This window comes from Leptinotarsa decemlineata, unplaced genomic scaffold (genome assembly GCF_025532065.1).
Source record: "Leptinotarsa decemlineata unplaced genomic scaffold, Ldec_3_MD MMD2_tig00026314_RagTag_RagTag, whole genome shotgun sequence".
In the NCBI taxonomy this organism is placed as follows: Eukaryota; Metazoa; Arthropoda; class Insecta; order Coleoptera; family Chrysomelidae; genus Leptinotarsa; species Leptinotarsa decemlineata.
In genome coordinates, this window is record NW_027412684.1 from 15,774,365 (window position 1) to 15,802,186 (window position 27,822).

Sequence of the window (27,822 nt, forward strand, 5' to 3'; positions counted from 1 at the left end):
AGCGCGCGAAATTTGAACATTCACTTTATATATTGAACAGTCTACGCAGGTCTTGATTTCCCCAGTCATCATGCCGTTCAACTGATTGAAAACATCACTTTCTTTCGCATTAGAGGATTTTTGTCATTGAATTTTCACACAGTTCAAAGTAGATGTTTTCACAATCCATTGAATCCGTTTTGATAACGCTAATACTATTTTCTAAATTGTTAGCGTTACCAAACCATTTTGATAACGTTCGATGAAAATTGTGTTTACACATGCAATAATGTTGTTTTGAGTTACATTTAGTTACAGTTTTGTCTGTCTGTTTTTACTATAGAAAACTTTTCATTGTATTCTTATCTAATTTTTCTTTTCCAGGTAAATCAAGTTGTCTTGGAGAAACCTGGAGACGTTTCACTGAAATGAGAACTCATTCGATGTTATGTCAATGAACCATCAAAATTAAATTAATGATCTATTTGGAGGGTCAACGAAACGTTGTAACGTTCAACTCATCCAGATTAGTAACTGAAAAAAAATCTTTCATGATGAGAATCCATTTCATGAGTATTTTTGATGGAAGATTTTCAATGTCAGATGTGTTCACATTGTGAAGTGAGATAGTTTCAACAACGAACTGGAAATTTGTTACTACGCCCTATATGGTGTGCACAGTTATACATTATTTTTAGTTGATATACAGTGTACCTCATTTCAAATTAGAACAGTCTCGTGATTTTTATATCAAAGGTAGCTGTTGAAGCCTGTGTAGCGTTCAGTTCAAGATGACGTTTCAATAAGAAATTCAATATAAGTAGATTTTCAAGGATTAATGTTGGAAGCGATATATTTTTCTTGAATAAAATTTGAGACACACTGTAATTGTTAGATTCGCGTGGTAGATTGGAATACAGCTGCCTGCATTTCTCTCGTATTACAGTAATTGAGAAAACAAAGCTTCTGTATTCTGAATAAACCCCGTATTATTTTTTTTTTAATTAGAGAAAAACTAATGATAGTATGACTGTGGACAGGGCATAGCGGCGTGAACCAACTAGGAGGAGTGTTTGTCGGGGGGCGACCCTTGCCCGATTCTACCCGGCAGAAAATCGTCGAACTGGCACATTCGGGAGCCCGGCCCTGCGACATCTCAAGAATCCTCCAAGTCTCCAACGGATGCGTCTCCAAGATCCTGGGCAGGTATATATTTATTTATACACCATAATACCTGTGAATAATATTACTGGAGTTTTTCCCAACACCAAACCGTTATTTCAACTCCTCGACACATGTTTCGATCACCAAGTGATCATCTTCAAGAGGAAGTTTATAATAACGGTTTGGGGTTGGGAAAAAAATCCAGTAATATTCATTACTACACCAAAGGTTCCAAACAGTGCATAACAAGTACATAATATATGTACATAAGAAATATTTAAAAAAATTATGCATACAGGTTTGCATACATATTTGGGCAAATATTTATGTAAATACTATACTTTTGTGAAATACTTTGCATCCTGAATTTTGTTGACATTTTTAGAAATATTTCTTCGTTTCCTGGTTCATAGACACAGTTGACTATCTCTAAATAAAAGAACATTAAGGAAAATGTATTTTGTTTGTATTCAAACTGAAAATGATCAGCTAAAATCGCCGATCCAAAATCGTATACTGTTCAATACACAATTATTCGAAATGAACCACACAGGTATGATCTTTTTATAATTTATCGTTGTCGTTATGTATGTTTTTATCCGCTAAGATATTTTTGTCACTCTTGAATTGATATTAGAAAAAAAAATACAAAATTCATCAAATTCCTCTCTTTTTTATTCTTCGATTCATTTAAAATCATGTTTCATTTTTGAATACTGGTACCTACATATGCTGGTTTCGTGATTCATCTTCTTCATTGGGTGACAAAATTGGTCTATTCGACGCCATTCATATATTTCTAGGGTGATAAATTTTCGAAGCGTACCTATACTTCTTTGGAACTGAATTTAATGACAAAAAATTGGAAACCCCCAAAACCATCACTTTTTCCAATCACCAGAAATGCAATACTCTTGTAAAAAAAAATTTGACTCGGATTACAAACACCTTATGCCACTGTCAACATTTCGAGTGTTTTTGTGCACTTAATTCCATTTATTACACGAAATTTGATGCAAATTCTTTGAAACAATTTTGTCGTTCAACTTTTATACCTCTCACCAATAAACTAAACATGCTAAATTTGAACATCCGCCTTATTTTCCAACAGTCCACTATTTTATGTTTATGAATATTGTTGTCTTCATTGCATAATTCGTATGAATTAATTTTTTTATCTACCTTACATCTTTTTTATGGCAAAAAATTGAGAATGTTCGAAAGACATTTTTAAGGATTGTACTTTTCACTTTGATATGAGTACAGTCAACTCTTAATCAAGTTAAATATAAAATCACTGGAAGATAGGAGAATTTCTATGAACCTCGAGTTTCCTCTTCAAATTAATAAATAATGAGATAAACTGCCCAGAACTACTTCAACTGATAACTTTCCATATTAAAAAAAATACGAGAAATCCTGACATTCTTCATATACATATTTTCCATATCAATTATGCTTTGAACAGTCCGATGTTTCGTATTTTGAAGCTGGGAAACCAATATCATAATAACTTAGATCTGTTCAATGTATCACTTATTTTTTGCAGCACTGCTTCTATTCAGTGGTTGAGTTTAAAGAATATATGCAACATCTTGAAGTACGTCTTTGAATACTCCTTTCAGATCCTACTCGCTCGACTCTGTTTTCTCAGAAGTGCTCTGATAAATATCATCACTATTTCATTTTTTATATCAGAATGATCATAAGTATACTCAACGTGACAATCTTTATTTGTCGCTACTATGTCCTTCTAGGTATTTTTTATATATTTTTAATATATCTTTATGTATTTTTTATCTAACTGACTTGCTATAAATGTACTTTTGTATATAGTATATAGTTAAATAAATATTCTACTCTATTCTATTCTATGAAATAAGTAATTCGAAATTAATTCGAAAAATTGACTCCCTCTACACAGTAGGATATGGCAAGTGCCAGTATTTTTTTAGTTTGTCGCTTTCATACCTAGAGACAGACACAGCAAGGAACTGTATGTATGTAGTGATTTTCGAATAATTGTGACTGCAACCTTTGTATTCTCTCATTCGCTTTCTATCTATTTTTTCCACTGTTTTTCATTCCCACTGAAGGACATATTCACTACAGAACTGTCAGCGCTATAGATGATACTATTTGAATTTTTCTCACTTGAAACCATTGCCATTTCAGATATTTGATGTCTGTAAAGCACCTTAACTTTTTCCGTTCCCAGATACTACGAGACTGGATCGATCAGGCCTAGAGCCATCGGCGGATCGAAACCGAGAGTAGCCACGGCGGAAGTAGTTTCGAAAATCTCATCCTACAAAAGAGAGTGCCCCTCGATTTTCGCCTGGGAAATCAGAGACCGATTGTTGCAGGAAGGAGTCTGTACCAACGACAATATACCGAGCGTGAGTACTACTTTTACTGCATCAGTTAATGGAGACATTTCGCTGCTTTTGCTGCTTTTGCTGTTTACAAGCCAGGGTCAAAAATAGAAAACACAGCACATGTATATATAAAATCTTGAATAATTGTAAAAATTATGAAGTAATATTATGATAATTATCACCCTTCATGTACCTAAGAGCATAAAATACATATTCAAAATACATTTAAAATGCATTCAGGCACCATAGTCACTCAATAAAAAATTCATCTACTTTATGGTAACATTTAGTGAAGCTTTCTCAATTTGTTTTTGAATATTCTGTAATTCCTCTCACTGGCAGTATCCTCAGGCAGCTCATTGTATAGTTGAACCCCTGTGAAAGAAAGGGCATTTTCGAAAAGAGTTGCTCTATGTTGTGGTATCTGCAAGCGAGTACCGTATCTTGTATTATAGATGTGATTATCACCACTTGTCGGGTGGTTAGAGAGTTGTATTTTGATTGCCAATAATGATTTCATGATGGATATACATGGCACAATGAGGATATTATTTTCAATAAAGTAGGGTTTGCAAGAATCTGTACGTTTAATTCCGAAAATCAGGCGTATTATTCTCATTTGTGATATCAGCAGTCTTTGAGATGATACTGCATTACCCCAGACAACTATATTATAGAATATAAAGGGATATATGAGGGCATATTGATGAGTTGAAACGTATCGAAGATGTTCTTCATTTGCAGAATGGCATGATACCCACTATTTACTTTCTTGTTGATATGATCGATACAATTTCTGAAGTATAGATTGAAGTCTAAGAACGTGCCTAAAAACTTCGTCATAACATGCTTTTATTTGTTTTGCATTGTTTGTACGTATGTAGGTATGTATGTAGGTATGTTATTTTGGATCAAATCTTACAAATTAATTTTGAAGCAGTTATCGTCAACCACTTGAGCCGAAATTTTGCATACACATTTAATTTGGATGACAATGCATGGCTATAGCTAACTAAAGTCATTCTAATTCCACCATGGCAGACCGCCCAATATGGTGGACTAGTTTTTTATGCACCTTCATGATATGGGTCTCAAATGAAATAATTTGAAAAATAACATGACAACACTCTGAATCCAATATGATGCACCTCCCAAGATGATGAACTATGTTTAATGCATCCCCATGATATGGATATCAAATGGAAGTGTTCAACGAAACAATAATAAAAATGGCGGAAAACAAGATGGTCGCCCTACCAATTTGAAAGAGTTATAACTCGGAAAGGGGTAGGGACGGTTTGGCGGTGCTCGACCAAATGTGGTAGAAACTGACCATGTTACTTTGGCACATTGAATGAAATTAGAAGACTAAGGAACATGTCTAGTGATTATTGAAAAATAAAATAAATGTATAGTGGAAAATAATTTTCAATAAGTTTTTATTTATAAACTCCAAGAAGAAGAAAATAAACTTTAGAAAAGCTTATTACAAGACTTATCTATGTAGAGAGACGAATACAATCTGTAACTTTATCTTGACGTGAGTAATTCTGAAGAAAAAGTTATGTTATCAGGGCTTATTTCGCGATAAGCTTTCGTATCATATAAATTGTGTAATGTAATGTGGGTTTGATTCAGTTTAAAGTTTTATTTTCTTCTTCTCAGTGATTGTAAATGAAAAAAATGTTTTTTCACTATTGATTTATTTTAAAACTGGAAAATTTGTTGTTTTTGGATGAAAAAGTTCAGTCATGAAAGATGATCTCACATCATTTGCACTGAAAACATAAGAAACATTTCTTAGCGGCTGTATTTGGTACGTTTATCTCACTAAAATACCAGTGCATCGGGATAAATATTCATATAGATCAGATATGTTTATGAAAATGGCTACATCTTTGTTCATCAAACAAAATGTGCTTACACGTACACGGTAGTACTTTCTTCTTAAATATTGGGGGTATATTCAATAGTTTATCCTTAGAGTCAATCATTTAGATATTGAAGGAAAGGATGGACGATATAAGCTGCAGGTGGATAGATTGCATGTTCGGCCCAAGAGACTAGTAACGAGACTATAGTAGCATTAAGCGAAGGGTCTAAGACCTCTAGAAATCCAAAATGAAGACATATAAATGTCAGGGGAGGTTAAACATCTGGGAGTAATCATACTTCTCAGATTGACATGCAAGCACCATTCAGACAGCAGGAAAGGAACGCAGAGGTAGTACTAATGCTTGCCAAAGTCACGTAAGTCGGGGTTGAAACCAGTTATGATGTATTAAAATGGTGGTTTTACCCATCATAACATATGCCTCTTTGCTTTGAAAGATGAAACAAGGGGTTGTTCTCAATAAATTGAGCAAGGTACAAGGGCTTGCTTCTTTGAGATTCAAACATGTTTATGGATGATTTAACAACAAAGAATACATTTGAATCAGTTACTCAAACAACAGAAGGAAGTGTATCTGTATCTGTAGAGCAGGAAGGGGGATTGTAAGCCCACAGCACTTACACCACATGTGACCCATTGTACCCCCCATGCCCCCTCCCGGGTTGAGTGCCTTGAAGTAGAAGCTTCCCCCCAGCTATTTAGCGAGGAGAACCTACTACCCCACTCCATCCACCCCCGCACTCCGAGTGGTCCTCAACTTACTGATGGGCACTTCAGCAAGATTGACATCTGACCTCTTTTGGTCGAAAGTCAGCCTTTAGGTGCTATTCTTTCGCGATCGGTAAAAGTGTTTTGTCACGTAACTGAATTTTTGCATGGGGGCCCCCAAAAACTAACCGGCGGCTATTGTTATTAGTGTAGAGCGTTCCTCAGGGAATCTAAGGATAATTGAATCGCGGTCGAGTTGTTCTGCGGTGAACTTGCTGAAAGAAAGTCTGATTAATATGGTTACCGGAGTCGCCTGACGGCGAATCGTGGGGGTGGTCGTAGATTCTGTTTCGTCGGCCTTGAGTGTTTGTCCCTTTCTCGGAACCTGGGGTCTTCCATGTTCAACGCATCGTTTAGATCGCGTAGCGCTGGGTTGTTGTGCGACCTGATTCTATCGAACACGCTATCTGCGTGTTCTCTCATATACACGTCCACAAATTGCGCATCCAGGTCTAAGTCTCTGTATATAAATCTATTGGGGATGTAGTACGGTGCGTTTACGGCGGCCCTTACACTCGCGTTCATGAAAAACTGTAAGCTCTTCCTGTATGTCTGTGCGCACTGGCCCCAGGCAGTGCATGCAGTGCAGTGCAGTGAGAACGGTTTTGATCATCAGCAACTTCACTTTCAACCCCATGTTACTTTTGCGTCCTATGATTGGTGCCAGCCGTTGTCTGGAGTGTCTGGCCATTCCAATTCTCTGCCGTACATGAGACTGAAATGTTGATCTCCTGTCTAAGGTTGATCTCCGGTCCACGGAATATCTTGTCCGTTGAAGGTGACGTTGCCCTCCGGTTGTACAAACCTGCGAGTGAACAGAATTGCCTGACTCTTCTCAGGGTTTATACTGATCTTCCACAGGTTGGCCCACTCCTCTAATCTGTTCGCCTGTTGTTGCAAGTACCTTGTAACATGCACTTGGCTCGTGGATCTCGCCAGCAGGGCCGTGTCGTCCGCGAAGAGCGCCAACTTGTTAAAGTTGTTCTCTGGCTTGGGCACGTCCGCTTTGTATACGGAGGAGAGGTGTGGCGAAAGGACTGCTCCTTGCAGGACTCCTGCTTCCAGTAGTCGAACTGTTGATAATTCATCTCCTACTCTGCAACGTCATCGCCTGTGAGCTAGAAAAAAATGAATTAATCTTACCATTGGTTTTGAATATCCGAAATCGCTCATTTTGGCCAGTAGTCCGTCATGCCAAACGCTTTGGAGACGTCTGAGAAGATAGCTCCGGTGTTGTGTCCTTTTCTGCCGAGGTTGAAGCCCTCGGTCGCAAAGTCTACTACCCTCAGGACTTGCAGCTCTGTCGAGTGTTCCGAACTAAAACCGAATTGCTCATCCGAGAGAGTTTCTAGTTCTCTCTAGTTCTCAAGATGACACGCTCCGCCACTTTGCTTATGGAAGGAAGTAAGCTAATTGGCCTGTGATTGTCTGGGAACAGGTGGTTCTTCTTGGGCTTCGAGATGTGGATAACCGTTGCCTCTTTGAACGGGTACGGTAAGTGCTGCAATCTGAGTATAGCATTTATGATGTTAATTATGGCTGCTATACCCTTGCGCGGTAGTACTTTCAGTGCCCGGTTTGTTATGTTGTCAAGGGCCTGGTGCTTTTCGAGTGGATAGACGTCTTAGTATGTCTTTCACTTCCTGGGGAGATGTCGGGGCCAGGGGTTGCGCGTTGTCCGTTCGTTGTCTCAGTCTTCGTACCGTTTTTTCCACCTGCCTCTCTATTTCGTCTACCTCGTCCATGAACGGGACGTCATTCTCTCTGCACTGCCTTACGAAGTTGTCTGCGAATGCCTCCGCCTTCGTCAGTGTAGATGATTCCTTGCTCGCCATGTATTGGTGGGCATGGATGTCGAGGTCCGTTCCTGAGTACTTTCTGCATTCTCCATGCAGACTGGTCTTCAGTGTTTAGTTCTTCCAGACGGGCAGTCCATTGTCTTTCTCGGATAGCTTTCAATTCTTCTTTCAGTATCTTGTTGGCTCTCTGCATGCACCTTTTGTCCATAGGTGCACGTGTCCTTTCGTACTGTCTTTTCAGGCGTCTTCTTATTCTTATCAGTTCCATCGTTTCTGGTGGAAGGTGCTCTTGGAATTTATAGCGCAGGACTGGGACTTTCCGTGCGCTTCTTTCCATCGTTTGGGTGATCGCCTATTGCAGCTGTTGTATGGTGTTCTCCAGATCCGTTTTTGTTTCGATGAGTGGTATCTCACCCATCGCACCGTGTATGGCTCGCTGGAATCTCATCCAGTCTATGACCCGCTTTGTTGGGTTGTCTGTTTCCACTTCATCTCTTCCTATCGTAAATAGGATGGGGTTGTGGTCTGACGAACCTTCTTCTAGTGTTTCCATCTCCGTAGTTTCGATGTTTTGCACTAGTGTGATGTCGAGAATATCTGGGACTTGGTTTTCTCGCGGGTAGTCTGTTGGGGTGTTCGGTGCTACTACCGCGATGTCCTCGAATTCTTCTCTCGTGTTTCCATTCCTGCAGTTCCAGTCGCGCGACTTTGCGTTGAAGTCGCCGATGGAGAGTGTTGGATGGTGGTCTAGGACCCATTGTACATCCTCCCGAGGAGTTGTCCTCCTAGGTCATCGTCCATCCTGTCCTTTCCAGGAAGGTGGACAGGTCTCTGGGAGACATTTCTTATTGACGATAACTTCGGACATTCCTATAGGATATTCCTGACAGTTTCATCTTCCTGTTCACACATCCTGCTTAGAGGTGTGCCCATTAGCCCCATATTGTGGAGGTGTTTTCTTAGTTGACAGTGGCCAGTCAGAAATCCTGCTAATTAACGTCGATTTTTCCTGGTCATTGCCAGATATTTCTCCGGCGGCAGCTTCCCAGGGTCGCTCAGAATGATCCTGCCAAGATTTTTATCTTTTGATTTCATCCCATCTCTTTAGGGATTGAGCATGGGTGTGACGTTTGGCTAGTTTCGCAATTGTCGAAGTCATTAGGCCGTAGGTGCCACTGGGTCCTAAAATTCTTAGTGAATAAATGGAATCATGTTCTCTCAAAGAACCAGGCTACATTAGCTCTAAGAACACACAAAAAATCATTCAGTAAGGGAACTTCTAAGAAAACAATAGAAGAACTGAAAAAGTATTCACCCAAAACTCAAGGGCTTTTTATTGGACATTGTCCGTTTGAAGGCCATCCAACAAAAAAACTGTAAAAGCAAACTGAGTAACAAAGGAACAAGCCATTCATCTTTCAAGCGAATATAAGGCAATGTATAACTGTTGTAGGGAATTTATTAGAAATCATTTCTTGAAAACCTTTACATCAAATCCAAGAGGTTGCGTGTTTTTTGAGACATAGAAAAAATCGATCCTCCTGTTGTATTCTTTCTGAATTCATTTCATTGATGTATGAAAAACATATTGAAGCTGAACAGAGGGTTAAAAATCTCACCATATCGATTGTTAGATGTCCTGTGCAATTTTGCAAGGGCACATTTGAAACACAACTACCGTTTAATCAATTCAGGAAAACTCACGATCGATAGATGACTTAAAAGAAAAAGCAGAGGATAAAATCGAAGTGTTGATATTTGGTTTAGGTCAAGGATGGAGGAAAGGGTGGCGGCGGATGCGGGCGGATGCAGCTCGCTTTTCTTGTGAAACAGGCGGCAAATCTATGCACCCTCCGCACCGAGTCGACTACACACTCTTTACGGTTTGCTGCCTTCGACCCCTCACATTACGCAGCATAATTCCACACCACCGGCTCAATATACGGATCCGAGTTCGAGATTGTCTTTCGACGTCGCCGTAGAACTTTCCGGTACATATCAAAAGAAGACTTCCACTGTGTAGCGAACAACAATTTTAGTTTGATTCTTCTGTCTTCAATACTTTTAATAAGATGTATAAAAATGAAACCTTTTAAAAACCTATTGTGATTGTATAATCATTCCCTTCCTTGAGGCGATAATTAGATTCATATACTTGCAGAAATATTACCTATTTTCAAATCATCTAAAGGAACACTTTGTTCAGACCAGTCTCAACTCCCTACCCATTAACCTGTAGGTTAATGGACTGACACCTATCAGAAAATACTCAAGAAATCTTCAGAATCATTTGACTGCTTTAATTTAGTGCCTCTCATTCAAACGGGGTTCAACTGAATAAGTGTAAAACATTAAAGGAGGTGATTCCTTAGATAGGATCTTTCATATGAAGAAACTTCATTGGAGCATCCCTTGTTAAGATACAGACCCTTAAAGGAGGTACATAAAATTTGTATAACAATTTTTTTCATAACCACTGAAAAAGTTACAATATCGAAATTGACCTGACGTCTTGTACTACCAAAAAGACACTCAGTCAGTAATTTATTTGGTTTACCCCAAGGTTGTAAGGGGTGGAAAACTGTAGTTGAGGTTTCTAAATCTATTTTGTTCGAATGTCCTCTGATGAGTTAATCCCTAATCTATTGAAGCACTTCTTCAGTTCTTTTCTTAGATCGATACTTTATGAGGGTTTTCACATGTGTGTCAACGGGTATATCCTCCGGTTTTTTTTGTATCTTATTGAACCATTTTCTTCTTCAATTCCCTGGGTCAATCTATTTTTGTCCGCTATCAGCTCTCCAATGTGTTCGTAGATCTGTTATTATGATGACTATGAGATAATATTAATCTGTTCTACTTGGATAACTGTCATCTAAAGCTGATATTTGTTTGGACTCTGGTTTTCAAATAGTTGCCTTGCAGTGGAAGACAGAAAAATAATCTCGCCTACGGTTGATGTTGAAGTTTGTCTTTGCAACTGACCTCCTTGTAAAGCCAGGTTTATCACTGACATTCAAGGATTGTGTTGTCTGTCGATCTCATAGATTGAATCATAAATGAATCATACATTGATTCATTAATGAGTTGCGTTTAGGCTCTGGTTTTCAACTCTCAGATATTTGTTGAAAAATTTGATGACCTGTGAATAGAAAGGTTCTGAAGACAGATGGAAAGCCTTTAATATAAATGATCAGCAAGTATAAAAATGGCATTCAGTTAACTTACCGTAAAGTTTTAAAATCAAGAATGAAGTTCTTTATAAACAACTGACACAATTTTGAGAACTGAATATATGCCTATAATCAGTTCCATTATCTTCCATTATCTATATGATATAAATTGATTTGAAATTCCTGAAGGAATCTGTGAGAAAATGAAAATGAAATTACAATCACATACAAGCAACAACAAAAAAAAAACAAAAAAAAATTGAATTATTAACACGAGCTGAAAAAGAAATGAAAATTAAAAATATAAAATTAAAAGATGCCAAACCAAGTTATTTCACGACGTTTCTATTGTTATATCCACAATCGTCTTCGGATGATAACTGACGATTGTGGATACTGACAATCGAAACGTAGTGGAATCTTATGATTTTATATTTTGAATTTTTATCTCTTGTTAATATTTTTTTAAATTTTTCAGCTCGTGTTAATAATTAATTTTTTTTGGTTGTTGCTAGTATGTTATTTCATTGTAATTTCAGTTTTTTGCTCAATAAAATTGTTTTTTCAGCTAATCTTTTTAATTTTTTCACAGATTCTTTCAGGAACTTCAAATCAATTTATATCATATCAGACAATGGAAGTCAGAACTAATGAAATGCATTGTCAAACAAACTGAATATATCCTGTCCTGAAGGAGTTTTTTTAAATATTTTTGGGATATACATTTTTGCGTGATGTACAAAAACTAATTTTCCTAGAAACGCTAGTAAAATTTATTAACGACCAATAAGTCATCGAATTGTAATGATCGCATTTCAAAAAGTATTAAAAAACGACACGCGTCTACCCGACAACCGACAATTACGCGAATTTTAGTGAGAAAAACGTAGTTTTTCATCCGAGACAACGATTTCGAAAGGGTGCTGGGGCTGGTGGAGGGGTACTGTTGAAAATTCGTAATGTGCAATAATCTGTTGGAGGCACGTGCCGAACACGTGCCAATCGCGTTTAGCTCTATTGCAGAGCTCTCGACCAAAAAACTTATTACGTTATTAGAGCTGGAGATTAGAAAGAGATTTTAATAAAAGCTCCCCATCGAGTACTTTGAGCGATCTTATCGAAATTTGTAACCGAAGTAAAACTGACAGGCACGACGCCATGAGTATGTTGTTAGTGTACAGTTCCAGATAATGAATTCATATGATATGATTTTAGTGGACGATTTTAGGATGTTGTGAAAAAGTAATTGATAAATGAGTAAATTCCTTTTCTTGATAACGTTTCGTACATTCTTCTGACTTGTAGCAGGTTACATGAATTTTGGAAAATAACGGGTAGATATTGTATGAAAAATCCTACCTAAATCCTTATACTCACTGATATTACAATGTCTTCGGCAGGCGCGTATACAGCGAGGGGTAAAGGGGGTAATTACCCCCCCCCATGATCAGTCACATCATATATATGTATGAAAAAAATATCCGTAGATATAAAAAAATAATATAAATTAGTGAGAAATCAATTACAATTTTATTTTACTGTTAGTCCCTGTAACCCTGTAATATGTAAGAATCAAGTAATTAGAGGGAAATACCGACTCTTTTTGATATGCCGCACATTTCTGCTGGAAACTGCAATGTTATTGGTCAAACGACTATAAAGTGCTACTGACGCTTGTCATTCAGTGCCGGTCAGTGCGAATAATTGTGAAGTTTGAATTGCATCTTTAAGAGTCCATACATATTGTACTTTGAATATTGTGTTTTATTTAAATTTTCCGCACTATGTATATAAGTTAACAGTGTTTTTGCTCCTGAAGTAACTGGCGAAGTACTAGCTGAGACCGTTATAAATTTTTTGAAAAAGCTCAACTTGAATTTAGATAATTGTGTTAGTATTGGCACGGATACTTATAATTTAAAGTTAGGAGAGCAAAAAGGAGCTGTTAATGACTCCTCTAAGCGGTCTTTTGTATTGAAGCAAATGAATCAGAGAAAATTGAAATCTTTGTGTGATACTCGATGGATAGATAGGCATGATGCAGTAATACTTTTCAAAAGTTCCTTTAAAAACATTATAGAATGTTTAGAACATATAGCGGAATGGCGTGAACCAGAATCTTCTTCAAGAGCTGAATGTTTCAAGACTTTTATATTGACCACAAATTTTCTAGTTTCCCTTTATTGCTTGAGCGAAGTTTTGAGCATAACTGTGAATGCAAGCAAAATTCTACAAACCAAGGCCATTTAATAAAATCCATTATTAAAACATTAAGAGACAAACGTCAAAATGCAACGAGGCATTTCCACGTTATTTTTGAACAGGTGAGGAATATAGCATCTGAATTAGGTGTATCAATAATACTGCCCAGAATAACAAAATCACAGGTTCATCGGTCCAATCCAGAGTGCTATGACCCAGAAGATTATTATCGAATATTAGTATTCATTCCACTCTTGGACAATATAATTGGTGATCTTTGTACAATATTCAATGATAATAAAATGTTTATTTTCGAGTGGTAAATTCAAAAAATATTGAAGAAATTCAATCAGCAATTGGCAATATCTCCAAATATTTATCAAAATTAGAGAGTATATCAGAAGACTATATAGTTTCAGGTATTTCTGGGGAAATTGAACTATACAGACAGTTCTGGCAGAACGTTAGTGATGTTCCCACTTCCATAGATGACGCTTTTAAAAAGTGCGATTCTGACATTTTTCCTTTAATTAAAAAATGCATGATGTTGAATTTGATCTGGCCAAGCAGTGTCGCTTTAGCAGAGCGAAGTTTTTCAGCCTTAAGGCGCCTCAAAACTTGGCTCAGATTCACAACGAGTCAGGATCGTTTAACTGGTCTAGCACTATTACATGTACATGCCTGGGACTTACTCATAGAAGCTAATGCAGTAATAGATCGATATGTCAATAAGAAAAACCGAAAACTAGAATTTATCATTTAATTTATCTGTTGCATAATCTTCCATACAATAAGTGAGATGTACTTTTCAATGAATCTACCTATATTGGTATGTAGTATGATAAGTACAACGAATATCATTGTTCATTTTTACTCACCTTGCCAAAGACAAAAAAATGTTGTTTTTCTCTGAAATCTAAAGTTTATTTTTATTGAAATTTTTAGTTATTTATACTTTCTTATTTTATTTATGTTAAAAAATCTGACGTTTTTATTTCACAGTTTCCTAATAATTCAAGTCATTGTGAAAGGTGAGTTGGTGAAAAGGCCAGTATGCATTTTTTTTCTTGTTGAAATGGTGGTATGGTGAAAATATTTTCCTCCGCAATTACCCCCCCTGTAAACGAAAGCTGTATACGCGCCTGGTCTTCGGTTTCGGCGACTATGTTCATTGAGGTGGATCTCCACCAAACGGACAAAACAGCAACTGTGTCGATTTCAACAAAACAAAAACTTGAGTTGTCGAAATAAGAAACATTTTGTAAACGTTGCATTGCGTGCGTCTGTTTTAGTCAACAATGAAATATCTCACCGTCAGCAGGAGGTTGCGTATCTTAATGAGGTTCTAGAAATGATTTCGAATTGAGGTGGAAGTAACCAGGTTCAATTCAATGCCAGAAAAATCCAGGCATCGGTTTTCTCCAAAAAGATAAATGTCTCCAAACCGGATATGATAATGTCAAGATAGAAAATTCCGCTTTCTGCTTCGATTCATTGGGGGTTAAAATGAACTCCAATATATCTTGGCACAGCCACGTCGCTGGAATTGCAGAGGCTGCTTGGAACACTGTTTCGAACTAGAAAACTGTACACACCTCAGCAACGTCTGATGCTGTATAAAGCTCAGATCCTTCTTTGGAGTATTGTTCTCATGTATGGAGCTCCACCCCTAAGCATACCCTGAAGCTGCTGGATTCCATCCAGAAAAGACCCATCCGCCTGATTGGAAGAGCGAACCTTGATAGTCTGGATTGTCTGGAACATCGAAAGAAGGCTACAGATTTGTTTCTCTTTTATAGATACTCTCACGGGAAGTGTTCAAGTGAATTGGCACATTTTATTCCACCAATAGCGGTACATATCAGAAATACACGATGGATTGTGGCTGCTTATCTTTTTGAGGTTCAACTAAGTACACCTCGAACTTCATTGTTTGAGATTTCTTTCATTTAGAGAACTGCGTTTATGTTTCCAATCCAATGTGAATCGCTACTTTCGGACAGGTACCGTTCTGAGAGAGCCTTAAGGATTTTCCTGTAGTACTTGTGTTTTGTCCCTAATAAAAAAAGGAAAAAGAAGTTTCAACATCAAAAGATTTCGGTGTTTTGTCTGTCTGTGTTTTTGTAAACACAGACTATGTGGAAACGGTAGGCTACAACAACAATCAACCATTCAGTTCACTATTTTGTTTTGGTGTGTGACTTCATGTGATATTATTACTTTATTTAAAGTGTTAATCTATGGTGGGTGTAAACGTGGATGATCTTAGTTCTCTATTCCTTCCTATGTCATCCATAATGGTTCGAAAATTATCTCACAGGAAGAAGTCAGATTGTGAAAATCTCATCATCCTCATCAGAAGGCGAAATAAAAAATGGCGAACCACAAGGTTCAATACTGGGACCGATACTTTTCCTGCTATACATAAACGATTTAGCATCCATCGATTTAAAAGGAAAATTCACCCTATTTGTTGATGACATCATAATATTGTAGCGTTATAAAACTTTATGTAATCTACACGAGAATATAAGTGCAGATAAAAAGTGGTACGACACTAATCTGCTGTCTTTCAATATTTCCAAAAACAAATTCAATATCATTCCGCTGCTTTATTTTTACCAACACAGGACGCGGACAGGATAATTGAAAACAGACCTAGTACTAAATTTTTGGGGGTAATGATTGACAATAAACTCAAATTTTCCGATCACATTTTGCAGTGAGAATAACATATAAGAATCTTGGTTTGTCTGCCGCTAAATCGGCTTATTTCTCACTTGTTCAGTCACATTTAAGGTATGGAATTCCTTTCTGGGGAGTATGTTGCAAAACTCAAATGCAGTCTTCTTCATTCAGAAAAGGGCTATAAGATTCATGTGTAATGCCAAAAATCGAGACTCCTGCAAACCCCTATTTGAATTACATAAAATCTTGACAGTTTTTGGAATGTTTATTTTAGAAACAGTATGTTTAATTAACATAAATTGATGTTTAGCGGTTACTCCAATTATTATGCTCTTCGTCAAATATATATATATATATCACTATATATTCACTCCTTTCGCTCAGAATATTCGATTTTAAAAAAATCGTAAACATCTTTACTATCATTAGAGCTCTTGTTAACTCGGTCCTGTATACATTGGTTATGAGTATTTTCGTTTATCTTTGTATTTTTGGTAGGATTTTCCTGTGAATTTGAGTCCCCACGGCTTCATATCATACTTCAGCTACTTAGAAGTATGGAATCCACCACTGAATATAGCAGCCTCCAAATTTTATAGAACAACAAATTCCCAGCATCAATTTTTTTCAGTACTTTTATAGCTTTGTTGGCTTTTCTGTAACTTTCCTCACTTGCACTTCCATCTCCATGCTTCTCTTCAACGCCCAAGTCTTTTAGATTCTCCGTACAGCTAATAAGTACTGCTCTCGAACTAAAGTCCAATGTATTCACAATTCTGCCCGTTAAAGTTTTTCGTGGAGCCAAGTTCAACTACTTGCTCTACATCAGCCACTCAGTTACAATGTGCAACATACGTTTCGTGATTATAGTTAGCATTTCTTCAGTTCTCGTCCTAATCACCAATGCAATATCGTCAGCGAAACCAATCAAGGTTCTTCCGAAACTTTTAGCGTTGGGATTCCTTCGTGAGATACAGCAAAGTTTCTTGTGACACTCCATATGAAATTGCCATAGTCTCTGTTTCTCCTATAAGCAGAAGCCTCTTTTCAAAGTAGCTTCCTGAATATTACTGGAGTTTTTTTTTCCCAACACCAAATCGTTATAATGCGAGCTAACCCTATTTATGCTGTATGAATAGGAAGAAATTTTCCAGATGTGAAATGTGGAAATCCACTATTTTTAAATCCCATTCATAAATCTGTATATTTTTGTTATATTTAATAAAAATTGATGACACAGATTCAATTATAAAACTAATTCGTTTACTAAATGAAAATATCAAACTTGAATGAGTTTAATAATATTTTTGACAACCAGAATTTCATTTTTGTGCTCATTTTGCACGCGATGAAACTATTTTTCGAAGCAATTAATTCTACAATTTGTCCGATTCATATTCGCCAAAACTCTGACGCTGAGTATTACATTATTTTTAATAAATATTTTGCACTTTCGCCTGATAAATTATTTCCATCAAAGTTTTATAAGAAAATTTTAAAAACTTCGACATAACTAGATGATACCAGAACTAGATTAGGTCATAGTTGCAACGTCCGAACTTGTCTGCACAAAGAAAATCCGTTGACTACTGACCCTATGGATAAAAAAGAATGAGGTAAACTATCGGTTCTTATAATCTGTCATATATTGGTTTGCTCATTAACCTTCACATATAAAAACAGTGTCCTTTTTTGTACCTTTCTGTCGACCTGCGATAAGCAGAACACATTGTTAGTTGATAATTAGACTGCGAAATAAAACAGTTCAAATTAACGTAGCGGTGTTATAATTTCCACACTTTGGTCTTACCTGAAAATTTTCAGGATATAACAAGTGGCGACGAGGATATTTCTTCAAAACCTACGAGCCTTGTGGTTCAAATTTTTTTTTTCGATCAATTTATCGAAATAAGTGATTGTATTTCCAATAAAATGGCATCCAGTTCAGGATTGCTGGGAACATTAAACACCTTCGATCCAAAATCATCGGATTTCTCAGTGTTCAGTGAAAGGTTGTCACAGTTTTTCATAGCAAATGCAGTAGACGATGAAAGACGTAAAAAAGCTATTCTTCTCAATACTTTATCAGAATCGTGCTACATTTTATTGAGAAATTTGTGTGTTCCTGACTTGACGGAAAAAAAAGTTATAGTGAACTACTTAAATTGCTCAAAAATCATTTTTCCACGGTCAAGTCCTATTTTGCAGAACGTCTAAAATTTTATTCATCACAGCGGAATTTAAACGAAAGTGTTTCCGAATGGGAAGCTAGTAAAAACTTGGCTTCAACTTGTGATTTTGGTCCCGAACTAAAAGTAGTTATGCGTGACGTGTTTGTGATTGGCATCAACAATGAAAAAATTATGGAAAGATTGTTTGAAGAAGACGCATAGTCTTCAATGGGATTATTCAAAGAGTCCGCGCTGAAAGAAAGAGCAGCTCGCGAAAGTTTTGGTGTAAAATTGGAGGTGATGAAAGTGAAACAAGAATCAGAAGTAATAGAAGAAGGTTCTTCTTAGACAATTATGCGAAGAGTTCTGCTATATTTGTTCTTAATTACGTTTCAACTGGCATTTTATTAATAGTGAATCACCACCAAATAGTTAATAAAACGTGGAAAACATAGTGGGATATAACGAAAAAGAAAAAGGTTTTTTACTTCCTTTGTGGAAAACCTTTCAAAATTTCAGAGTTTGTAAAACTTTTTGATACAGTTGATCAGCACCGATTCAAAGTTTCGCCACCGCTTTTTATATGAACATCAAAGGTTGACCACGCCAAAAAAAAAATACGAAACGTTTACACTGTTTGATCAAATCTGTATTTTATAAATGAATTGGGAAGTTGAATTTGTGGAAGGTTATGGAAAAATTAAAGCACTGGAAACAGTTGTTAAACTTAGCCTCTTCGCCTATTGAGTCTTGAACATCTACCCAGTATATACGATTATTTTGTCTGAGTTCGTTTACTTTCTTTCTCCTAAATGTATCTATGATACTCAACGCGTGTCAGTCACCTTCCATTTTGGCAAATCATCGTTTTCCAGGGAGAACGAGCGACCGAAGAAATATCTCCTCCCCCGCGTTAAACGGCAGCATAAGCTTGTGATAACAGCAGCATCGAGGCCCCTTTTAATCAGTGTGTAATCATCAGTTTAACCTGCCTGACGAGCCTCTTATGAAACTTCGCTCTTCTGAATATTAGATGATCCCGTATCGACCTCTCCTTGTTGGAGTGCGCGAGGTTGAGGTTGATGCTAATAATTTGCTTGGAACGGGAATGTTTGGGAGCGTTCAGTTTAAGTTTATTTCACATCAAATACGTGGATTTGTTTTGAAGAAATTATCTCTGATGCGATTAACGGTTCAGGAAGTCGCACCTCGAAAGAGAGGCAAAGTTTTATTCGGAGACCATTCAAGGGTGATAGATTTGTACCAGAATCAAAGAGTTTAATACTTTTTTGAATTATGATGCAGTGATTTAAAGAAATTCGTCTGGGAAATAGGGTTCCATTTTTGTATCTATCCTATTTGCGTTTCAAATTTTTGTAGTCCTTTTAACAAATGCTTAGGCAGCTTGGAGTTGTTTTTTAGCTAACTTTTTCGGTTTAGTAAAAGCCTAGCCTATTGAAGAGGTTATTTCGAAGCAACCATTTCTGACATTCATTAAATACCTACTGATAAACTCAGTAAGGAAGTTTTGTATAAATGAATTTCGGGAACATAAGGGAATCAAATATCAATTTGGTGCATCGACATCTGCAGAATAGTTTTTATATTTTGACACAAATATTTCTCATATAGTGGTCTAGGCTTTGGATTTCATTCCCTATCAGTCATGTGATTTCTCTTACCATCACGTAAGAGACACTGGAACCTCAAAAAGTTGTCATGTGGTTTGAGATAACGTAATATAATACCTTTAAATCAGAGGTTCTCAAACTTATTTTGTCTACCGTCCACTTCAAGAATTAATTATTTTCTAGCGCCCCCCATTTTTTTTTACTTCACTACATCTTGAGAATCACAATCGCAGTCATTATTTTAATAATTAAATTATGTGTGTCATGTGAAAATAAGACTTTTTGATGAGGGTAATGTAAAACACTATTTTGTAATATTAGGAAAACTTTTATTCATGTTATTAAAACAAACATTTCAATTTGAATTTTAAAACTAATCTAATGAATTTGATGAATTTTAACAAGTTTCCCTGCCAATTGCGGGATTGGCTTTTTTAGCCAAAATTCTTGGTATCCATTTTTGAATTTTATTTTTATTTCTTCGTTCGTTATCAGTTCTATGAGTTCTTCTTCCAGCTGAGGTGATCCTGCTGTGATGACATTTGAAAAAGTCCAGTCCGGTATTTCCAATTTTAAAATGTCATGGAATCGTTCTGCTAAATCACTGTGGAGGTTTTCCAAACGTTGGCAGTAAACAAGCAATACGTCGTTTTTGAAGGATACTGCTGACAAATTTGAGAAATTGCGAAACTCACGTCTGCCGATATTATTCTTGTATGTAAAAGAAATTTGGCTACAAAAGCAGCAATGACATTTTTTATTTTAATCAAATTCAAGTCGTCACCTTGAAGTTGGAAATTTACATCATTCCATAATTTATACAGGTCTGTCAAGTACGCAATATCATTCTTTGAAGTGAGGAGGTTGTCGTGCAATTCTTTGTCTTTGTTTTCTAAGAACTCTATTACAGACTCAGACAGATTGTAAAATCGAGTCAGACAGTTGTTACCTTTTGATAACCAACGCACTTCTGTGTGAAATAGCAATCGGTTGAAATATTCATCATTAGCAGCACAAAACTGATTTGTCATTTAAAGAGCTGTTTCGGATTTTATTGACTGCTTTGATGATATATTGCGGTGATTGAAAGAGGCGCTCACTCGAATTTTTCGCAATCAAATTTTGCCTATGAATGTATAGACAGAACATCTGGAATTTTATTTTTTATGTACGCTATGAAGTCTTTGTGGTGTTCTATCATAGCGGGAGCGCCATTAGCAGCTGATTAAATATTCTTCAGTGGAATTTCTTTCTCATCACAAAATTTTTCCAGTGTATAATATATGGCTTTTCCTTTTATATCCGTCTCTAAATTTCTGGCAAATAGTAGTTTTTGATATATTTTCTCATGTTTAATAAACCTCACGTATGAAAACAACAATGCTTTATTGGTTGGTAAAGTGGGCTCATCTAACTGAATTGAGAATTAAGAAGTCTTCAGATGATTGCACAATGATTCTTCAATGTTTTCAGCCATCTCATCAATTCGTTTTTGCAAGGAACTATTGCCCAGAGGAATTTTTCAGATAATATCTGGTAAAATTAAATTCTCTCCGATAGTGTAAGGTTTACCTGTTTGAGCAATTAGCAAGGAGATATTGTAGGAAGCTCGGAGTCCGTCGTCGTCTTGCTTAGAAGAAGCCGCTGAAAAAAGTTTCAACACAGTTGGCTGAGCTAAGTGTTTCTTTTCCAGTGCTTGACAATAAGTTACACTTTTGTCTTTTTTTATCTGAATGCATTGTATTCAAAGGATCTGTAGCCTTAAGGGTTTCATCGCTTCATTCGAAAATGTTTTTTGACAAAGAAGGCACATAGGCGAAGATGAATCTGTGGAATTTTCAATAAATCCATATTCTATATATTCCGCGCTATACTGCCTATACTTGCTAATTACACCACTCGCAGTATTCACCACCGCACGTACAGCACTTTACCTAGCTAGTCGCTAACTAAATTTACTTGTTTTCATAATATCGTCGAATGACATTACTGGCTGGATGGCGCGCGCGCTTTTATATGAGGCAACGGGCGGGCCTAGTACTTTCGAGAATGGAGACTGGAAACTTCCCGCGTCACATTGAAGCTTACCGCCATCTATTGTACAGTTTGACAACTATTGGAGAGGGAACTCTCTAGTCCCCTTGATGGCGTTACACGAAGAAACGCGCGTTAACTGTAAACGAGCGGTAATGTTTGTGATAGAAGCAAAAAAACAGTTTTAAATTAGCCATCGCCCCCCTAAATTGCTTCAACGCCCCCCCAATCTTCTCTGTGCCCTTTACTGCCCCCCTATAGGGTTCCACCACCCACAAGGGGGCGTTGTCGCCCACTTTGAGAAAGACTGCTTTAAATGCATGTATCTTTGACCTCCGAGCTTTTGCGAATCATTTGGTGATTTCAATATCCAGAGTTTTAATGGGCTAAAATTTGTTTCAATGTTAATGATCCATCAACGGGATGAAACTCTGAGATTAATCTATGGTACATGGATGCTAGGAGTATTTAAATGAAACGAATTTGCTAACGACAAACCATGATCCAACAAAAATTTCGAGAAAGCTGTCGCCTCAAAAATCCCGGCGCCAAAAATCTAATCATCTGTATTATTGCAACAATTGTAAATTGAGAATAAATGAAAGCAAAGAACTGCACAACCAGATATCTAATTAGGAATAAACTGCTTGTCAATCCCAGCGATTCTAGACCTTTCTTAGTGGCGTTAATCAAAATTTCATCAAGTCCACAATTTTACCACCAATATGAACTGATTGTTGCTGAATAATTTCGTGAAGTTCACCAACACCTCTGAAATGCAGAGTGGTTTTTCATGAACAACTTGTTTTTTCATTCGTTTTTTACAAGGAGTGCTGTGGAAAGATTTCACAGCAGAACTGAGAGTGATCTTTTTTATGTTTTTCAATGTACAGTTCTACTTCACAAATATGTGAGTTCTTTGTTTATCAGTGGATTTATTGCTACATACCTGTCGAGGTGTTCTTTGAATATAGTAGGTTATGTAGAGTGAAACTGCGTGTAAAAAATACGCTTCTACGCTTTATTTGATGTAAAACATACATTCGATAAAAAATGAAAAAGTAGATATTCATATGCTAAAGGCACTAAATCCTGTAGCATTCATTAGCCATGAGGATTAGTATTATTGTGATAAACAGGTTGATGTTTAATTTATGATTTTGTAGAGCGGTTGATCAGTTAATTGCAGTTTTCATAGTACAAATGTGAAAAATCTTTTCAATGATAGAAGGATATTTCTCTTCATTATACTGCTCCCACATGTTCTTCAGAACCTAATCTTATTCAAATCTAGAATCTAAGCAATACAAAACGCGAAAAGAGAAATATTCCCCTCGCACACAAGCACTGGCTATGAGACCCTAAACGTTCTCATCGAGATTACATCGGTATTCCGAAATTAAAAACTAAACAATCGACTTGCCCTTGATTGCAAGTACCTTATCCATTATTACGCGCTGTCGATGTTAGCTGTCAATGGTACAGGTCACATGCGGACAAAGGAAAGCGGCGGGATACCATTTCATTGACTGTCACCCCGTGATACCCATTTCGACCTTTTTCATCTGAGTATTGTGCCCTGTCGCGCAAATAATAAAAACTTCAATATAAAAACTCTTATATAGGTACGCGACACTGAATTCTCGTCCTATATACTCCCCGAGCCATTATTTCTTCTAATGATTTCACTTCCCAAAGCAAGGTGGTCTTGTTCGTTGACATTTGACGTCTGTCGGTCCGTTCGACGAAAGTTGCGGTCGCAGGCCGTCGAACAATATAGACGAAAATGCATTCAGATTTGAAGGAATGCTCTGTTTGACATGGGAAGCACTTGTCGCCTTTGTTTGTTCCGGGCGAATTGTTTTAGACTTCGCAGAGTCGAGTTTGATTCCTGTAATATACCACACCTCCAATATAGCAGTATCATGCGCGTAAAGCAACAATGAATTTATTGGGCAGATCAGATGGTTACACAAAACAAGAATCACGAAGCATCGGATTCAATCGAAAGTCAAGTAAAACAAGTTTTTCGAAACATTCCAGAAGTTCACTACGGAATGTCATTAGCTCGCATTACTTCTATCATTTGTTAGATCGACGACTTGTATTTCAGTCAATTGATGATGAAACTTCGGTGTTTTTCCTGTTTGCTTATTGAAACTGTGATCTGCTGCTTCTGCTGATCTGCTTATATTCACGTCCCGTCACATATAGCGATAGATATCTCAAACTGCGAATATCAAAGATAAATAAACGCATTTAGATCCAACAACAGATAGCGTTGTTTCGACCAGCCATAGGTCTCATCAGTGGCGCTAGGCTTAACTACAAATACATTGCTGGACTCCACTGAGCTTACCGTTACCGACAAAACTAAATAAAAAAATGGAAAGAAACAATGTATTCATTTTTATTAAGAATAATAGTCAGCGTTGACCTTTTCGGTCACTATGCATACTTCAATTCATGTCAAAATGTCCCTAATAAATTGTCAATACTTTTGAGAAATGAGTGAACTTTACCCATTCCTACGATGTCGCTTGAATCAGCTGCCCAATATTTCTAATGTTGGGCAGCTCAATTCTATAAATTACTATGATCATATTATGAGTACGCAAACCAATGGCAAACAAATGGAAACTTTTTGTGCTTCAAGGTATCGATCCACCTTGTTAGTGTTGAGAGGAAGATTATCCTATATTTCAACATAGCTCCCAGCAGATGAGTCTGTTGCTTGAGAAGCAGTTTTTTCTTCCAATCTAATGATTTTCCAGAGTATGATCATCCCTGCTCTGTATTTTGGAAGAGATTTGTTTAGCTTGTCTTTATTGTCTTCGTGGAACTCATAGAACCGGAATTTGATAATCTAATGTGAGGCTTGTTGAGGCCCGTGCTTTGGATTTGTTCTAATAACTCCAGTAATCGTATGTTTCTTTGCTATGTAAACCTCTAGTATGGTCCCTCACTTTTCTGTGGCTTAGGACTTTCCAATCCTGAATACCCTCCTCACTTTTTTGAAACCGTTTTTGTGTCACACCTACCATAGCATTTAGACCTTTATTTATATTTACTGAGACAGTTTCAATAACTTTTATTGAAATTGTCGCATTGAATTTCACAACTGGAAACAAATTAATTGACAGTAATCAACAAATGTGAGTTTTTTATGTCTATGTTGAGCAAAAACAACAAATAATTTACCAATGTATCACGTTTTTTCCACGAAAAAATGTATAATACGAAATACCTGATAATTTCATATTGGCTGTAAGAAGTAATAATTGGTTTAACAAAACCAACAACAACTTAGGCATGAGCATTAAGAATAACAAAGATAAAAGTTCAGTTTCAGGAAAATCGGCAGTGTATATATTATCATGTGGGTCATGTCTGATGTTTTATATAGTTCAAACTGAAAGAACATTCAAAGCCCGCATAAAGACACACAAAAATAGTTTCCAAAATGAAAAAATAAATTCCACATATGCCACTCATTTAATCACAGAGGGACATGAGTTCAATCATGAATACAAGCCCCTCCAGCGATCATAACACTAGCTATTGACACCTTCTCAATAGAAGAAGGATTTTTATAACTAGGGAAGTAATGACTGTTTTCACCCGAATAGTAATTCGGGAATATTTTGCTTCCTTCATTGGACGTTTGTGAATGTCCAAAAATAACTATCATGAATGATAAAACAAACCATTTATTTTAATCACAAATCTTTGCAGTGCCTTCAACGCTTTGCCGATCAGTTCTGGTTTTGCCAACCTGGATAATTCTTGTAAGATTTTTTCGACTGGGGAATCTCTTCTTGAAATCTAAGAAGCTAAAACAGTGCAGCAAAATAATTTTGCCAAACGAAACCCTTGAGGTACCAGGATATGCGTAGGTTTCGCTATCATAAAAGGTTAATTATCCTGTCTCTTAGTTGCATTTTTGCCGGGACAGACAAGACTAATATTTTTTTTTAATTTGTCATTCGATATAGGATCGTGAATTACGTTCTCGATTAATTTCCCAGTAAACTCTCACGACTCTCGACGCACTACAAGGTCTCGATTCCAATGTCTGGTTAGTTTTCGCGTCACTAACCACACCGCTCATATAACCTCACTAGGAGCCGGTCCAGTATGTGTCATCAAGAATTACTTACGGTTGAGAGGCTCACATGCGTCAAGCTAAAAGGGGATATCTTTGACACGGTTTTTTCTTCAGGCCGATATACTGGAATTAAAGAAAAAAAAAAGAGACGGTATCGTCTCGGAGCATGATTATGATGATATCGTATTTTAATTGATATTGTTTAATTCGCAATCATTCGGAATGTGCTCTAGTCGCGTGTATTAGGTACCTCTTTTGTTTATGATTTATGGACGAAAAGCTGTTGTTTGGTTGATTGACTTTTCGGTCCCCGTGTTACAACACTTACTGATCATAGCTTTTATTAGGTTGTTTCAAAACTTTTGTCCATTTTGATGTCATCTGTCTTTATAGCTCTATATCTCAATAAATATTTATTCTACTGTGTTGTGGTGTATACTGAACAATAGATAATTTTGTACACTACACACTGATGCTGTTCATTTTCGTTAAGCGATTTTCGTCCAATTTTTCTCTACGAATTGAAATTGAACCAGAGCGCTGCCAAAGCAGCCCGAAAAATTAAACAGGCATTCGGCAATGATAGTGATAATGACCCCACTGTTCAAAATTGGTTTGCCAAATTTAGTTCAGGATATTCCAGTCTCGAAGATGACCCCCAAAGTGGTCGACCTAGTGCAATCCAGAACGAGGATTTGAGGCCTGACCCATCACAGACTGTGCGTAGTATAAGAACTGGGCGTCAGCTCTCATGCGGTTTTTGATGATTTAAATCGTAATGGAAAGGTTAAGAGGTTAGAAAGTAGGTGCCCGATTTCGACATCGACAGATCGAGATCCGAGATCGACAGAAATGGTCACGTTTCGAAGTCTGTTCTTCTTTGCTTTTGCGCAACCAAAAGGATCTTTTTTTTGTGATGTGAAGTGAATTATTCTACGACAACAGGAGACGTTTAGGACAATAGTTGAACATTGATGAGCCACACCGGCTTTTCCCAAAGGTGAAAACCAACTTAAAAATGCCACGGTTACTGTTTGGGAAATTAGACGAATTGAGCCTCGAAGTCCTTCCTCATCCACCTTACTCTCCAGACCTCTAGCCAACCGACTACCATCTTTTCAAGCACCTCGACTTTTTCTCATCGTTGGAACCTTCACCATTCAGGACCATAAACGGCCTTCATTGACCTCACCGAATTCCGAGCACGAAATTTGTTGTTGATGGACCTAAGTTGGCAAACGTGCAGTGATTCAAATGACACTTATTTTGATCAAATTGAATGGGTATTCACTGATATATTACAGTTTAAATTGAACTCAAAAAACAGACGTAACTTTTGAAATAATCTAATAGTAATGATTCACTAGCCACCAAACCCCAATTCATGAAAATTTTACAAATGAAAGTGAAAAGATAGAACGGAATTGTTTGATAAAAAGTGAAATGAGGATTAGATAATATAATATATCTACAAAACTGAAAAGAACGTGAATTGAATATTTGGTTGAAACTGAAAAGAAGTAGAAAAGTTTTGAATCGATTCACCATTGAAGTTTCAATGGTTTTATAAATAATGACATCTGCATATTTGACACAGAACAGACGCAGTATGGTATTACCATAATACTTATATTTTACCTGCTCATAAGATGTTGTCCAAACATTCCGAAACTTCTCTAATTTTATCTTGATAAATTAATTTTCGATATAATGTATGTAGATGTATTTTTGAGAAGGTTTCTGAAGTGGAATGACATTTGGATAGTCTGGTAAGACAGAGTTATTGTTTACGTTTGGTGGTCTAGTTTTTGTTAGGTTATAGTTGTCACTTGT

The 27,822-nt window shown here is 36.8% G+C and overlaps 1 protein-coding gene across 1 annotated transcript in view; it reads left to right on the plus strand.

Annotated features, from left to right (window-relative positions):
- Positions 1 to 27,822, plus strand: part of Ey (eyeless) — a 124,941-nt gene that overhangs the window by 27,185 nt on the left and 69,934 nt on the right. Inside the window, exons 3-4 of the mRNA XM_074181696.1 lie at positions 1,020 to 1,185; positions 3,362 to 3,542. Of these exons, the coding sequence (XP_074037797.1) occupies positions 1,020 to 1,185; positions 3,362 to 3,542 (347 nt within the window). The remainder of the gene's footprint in view (positions 1 to 1,019; positions 1,186 to 3,361; positions 3,543 to 27,822) is intronic.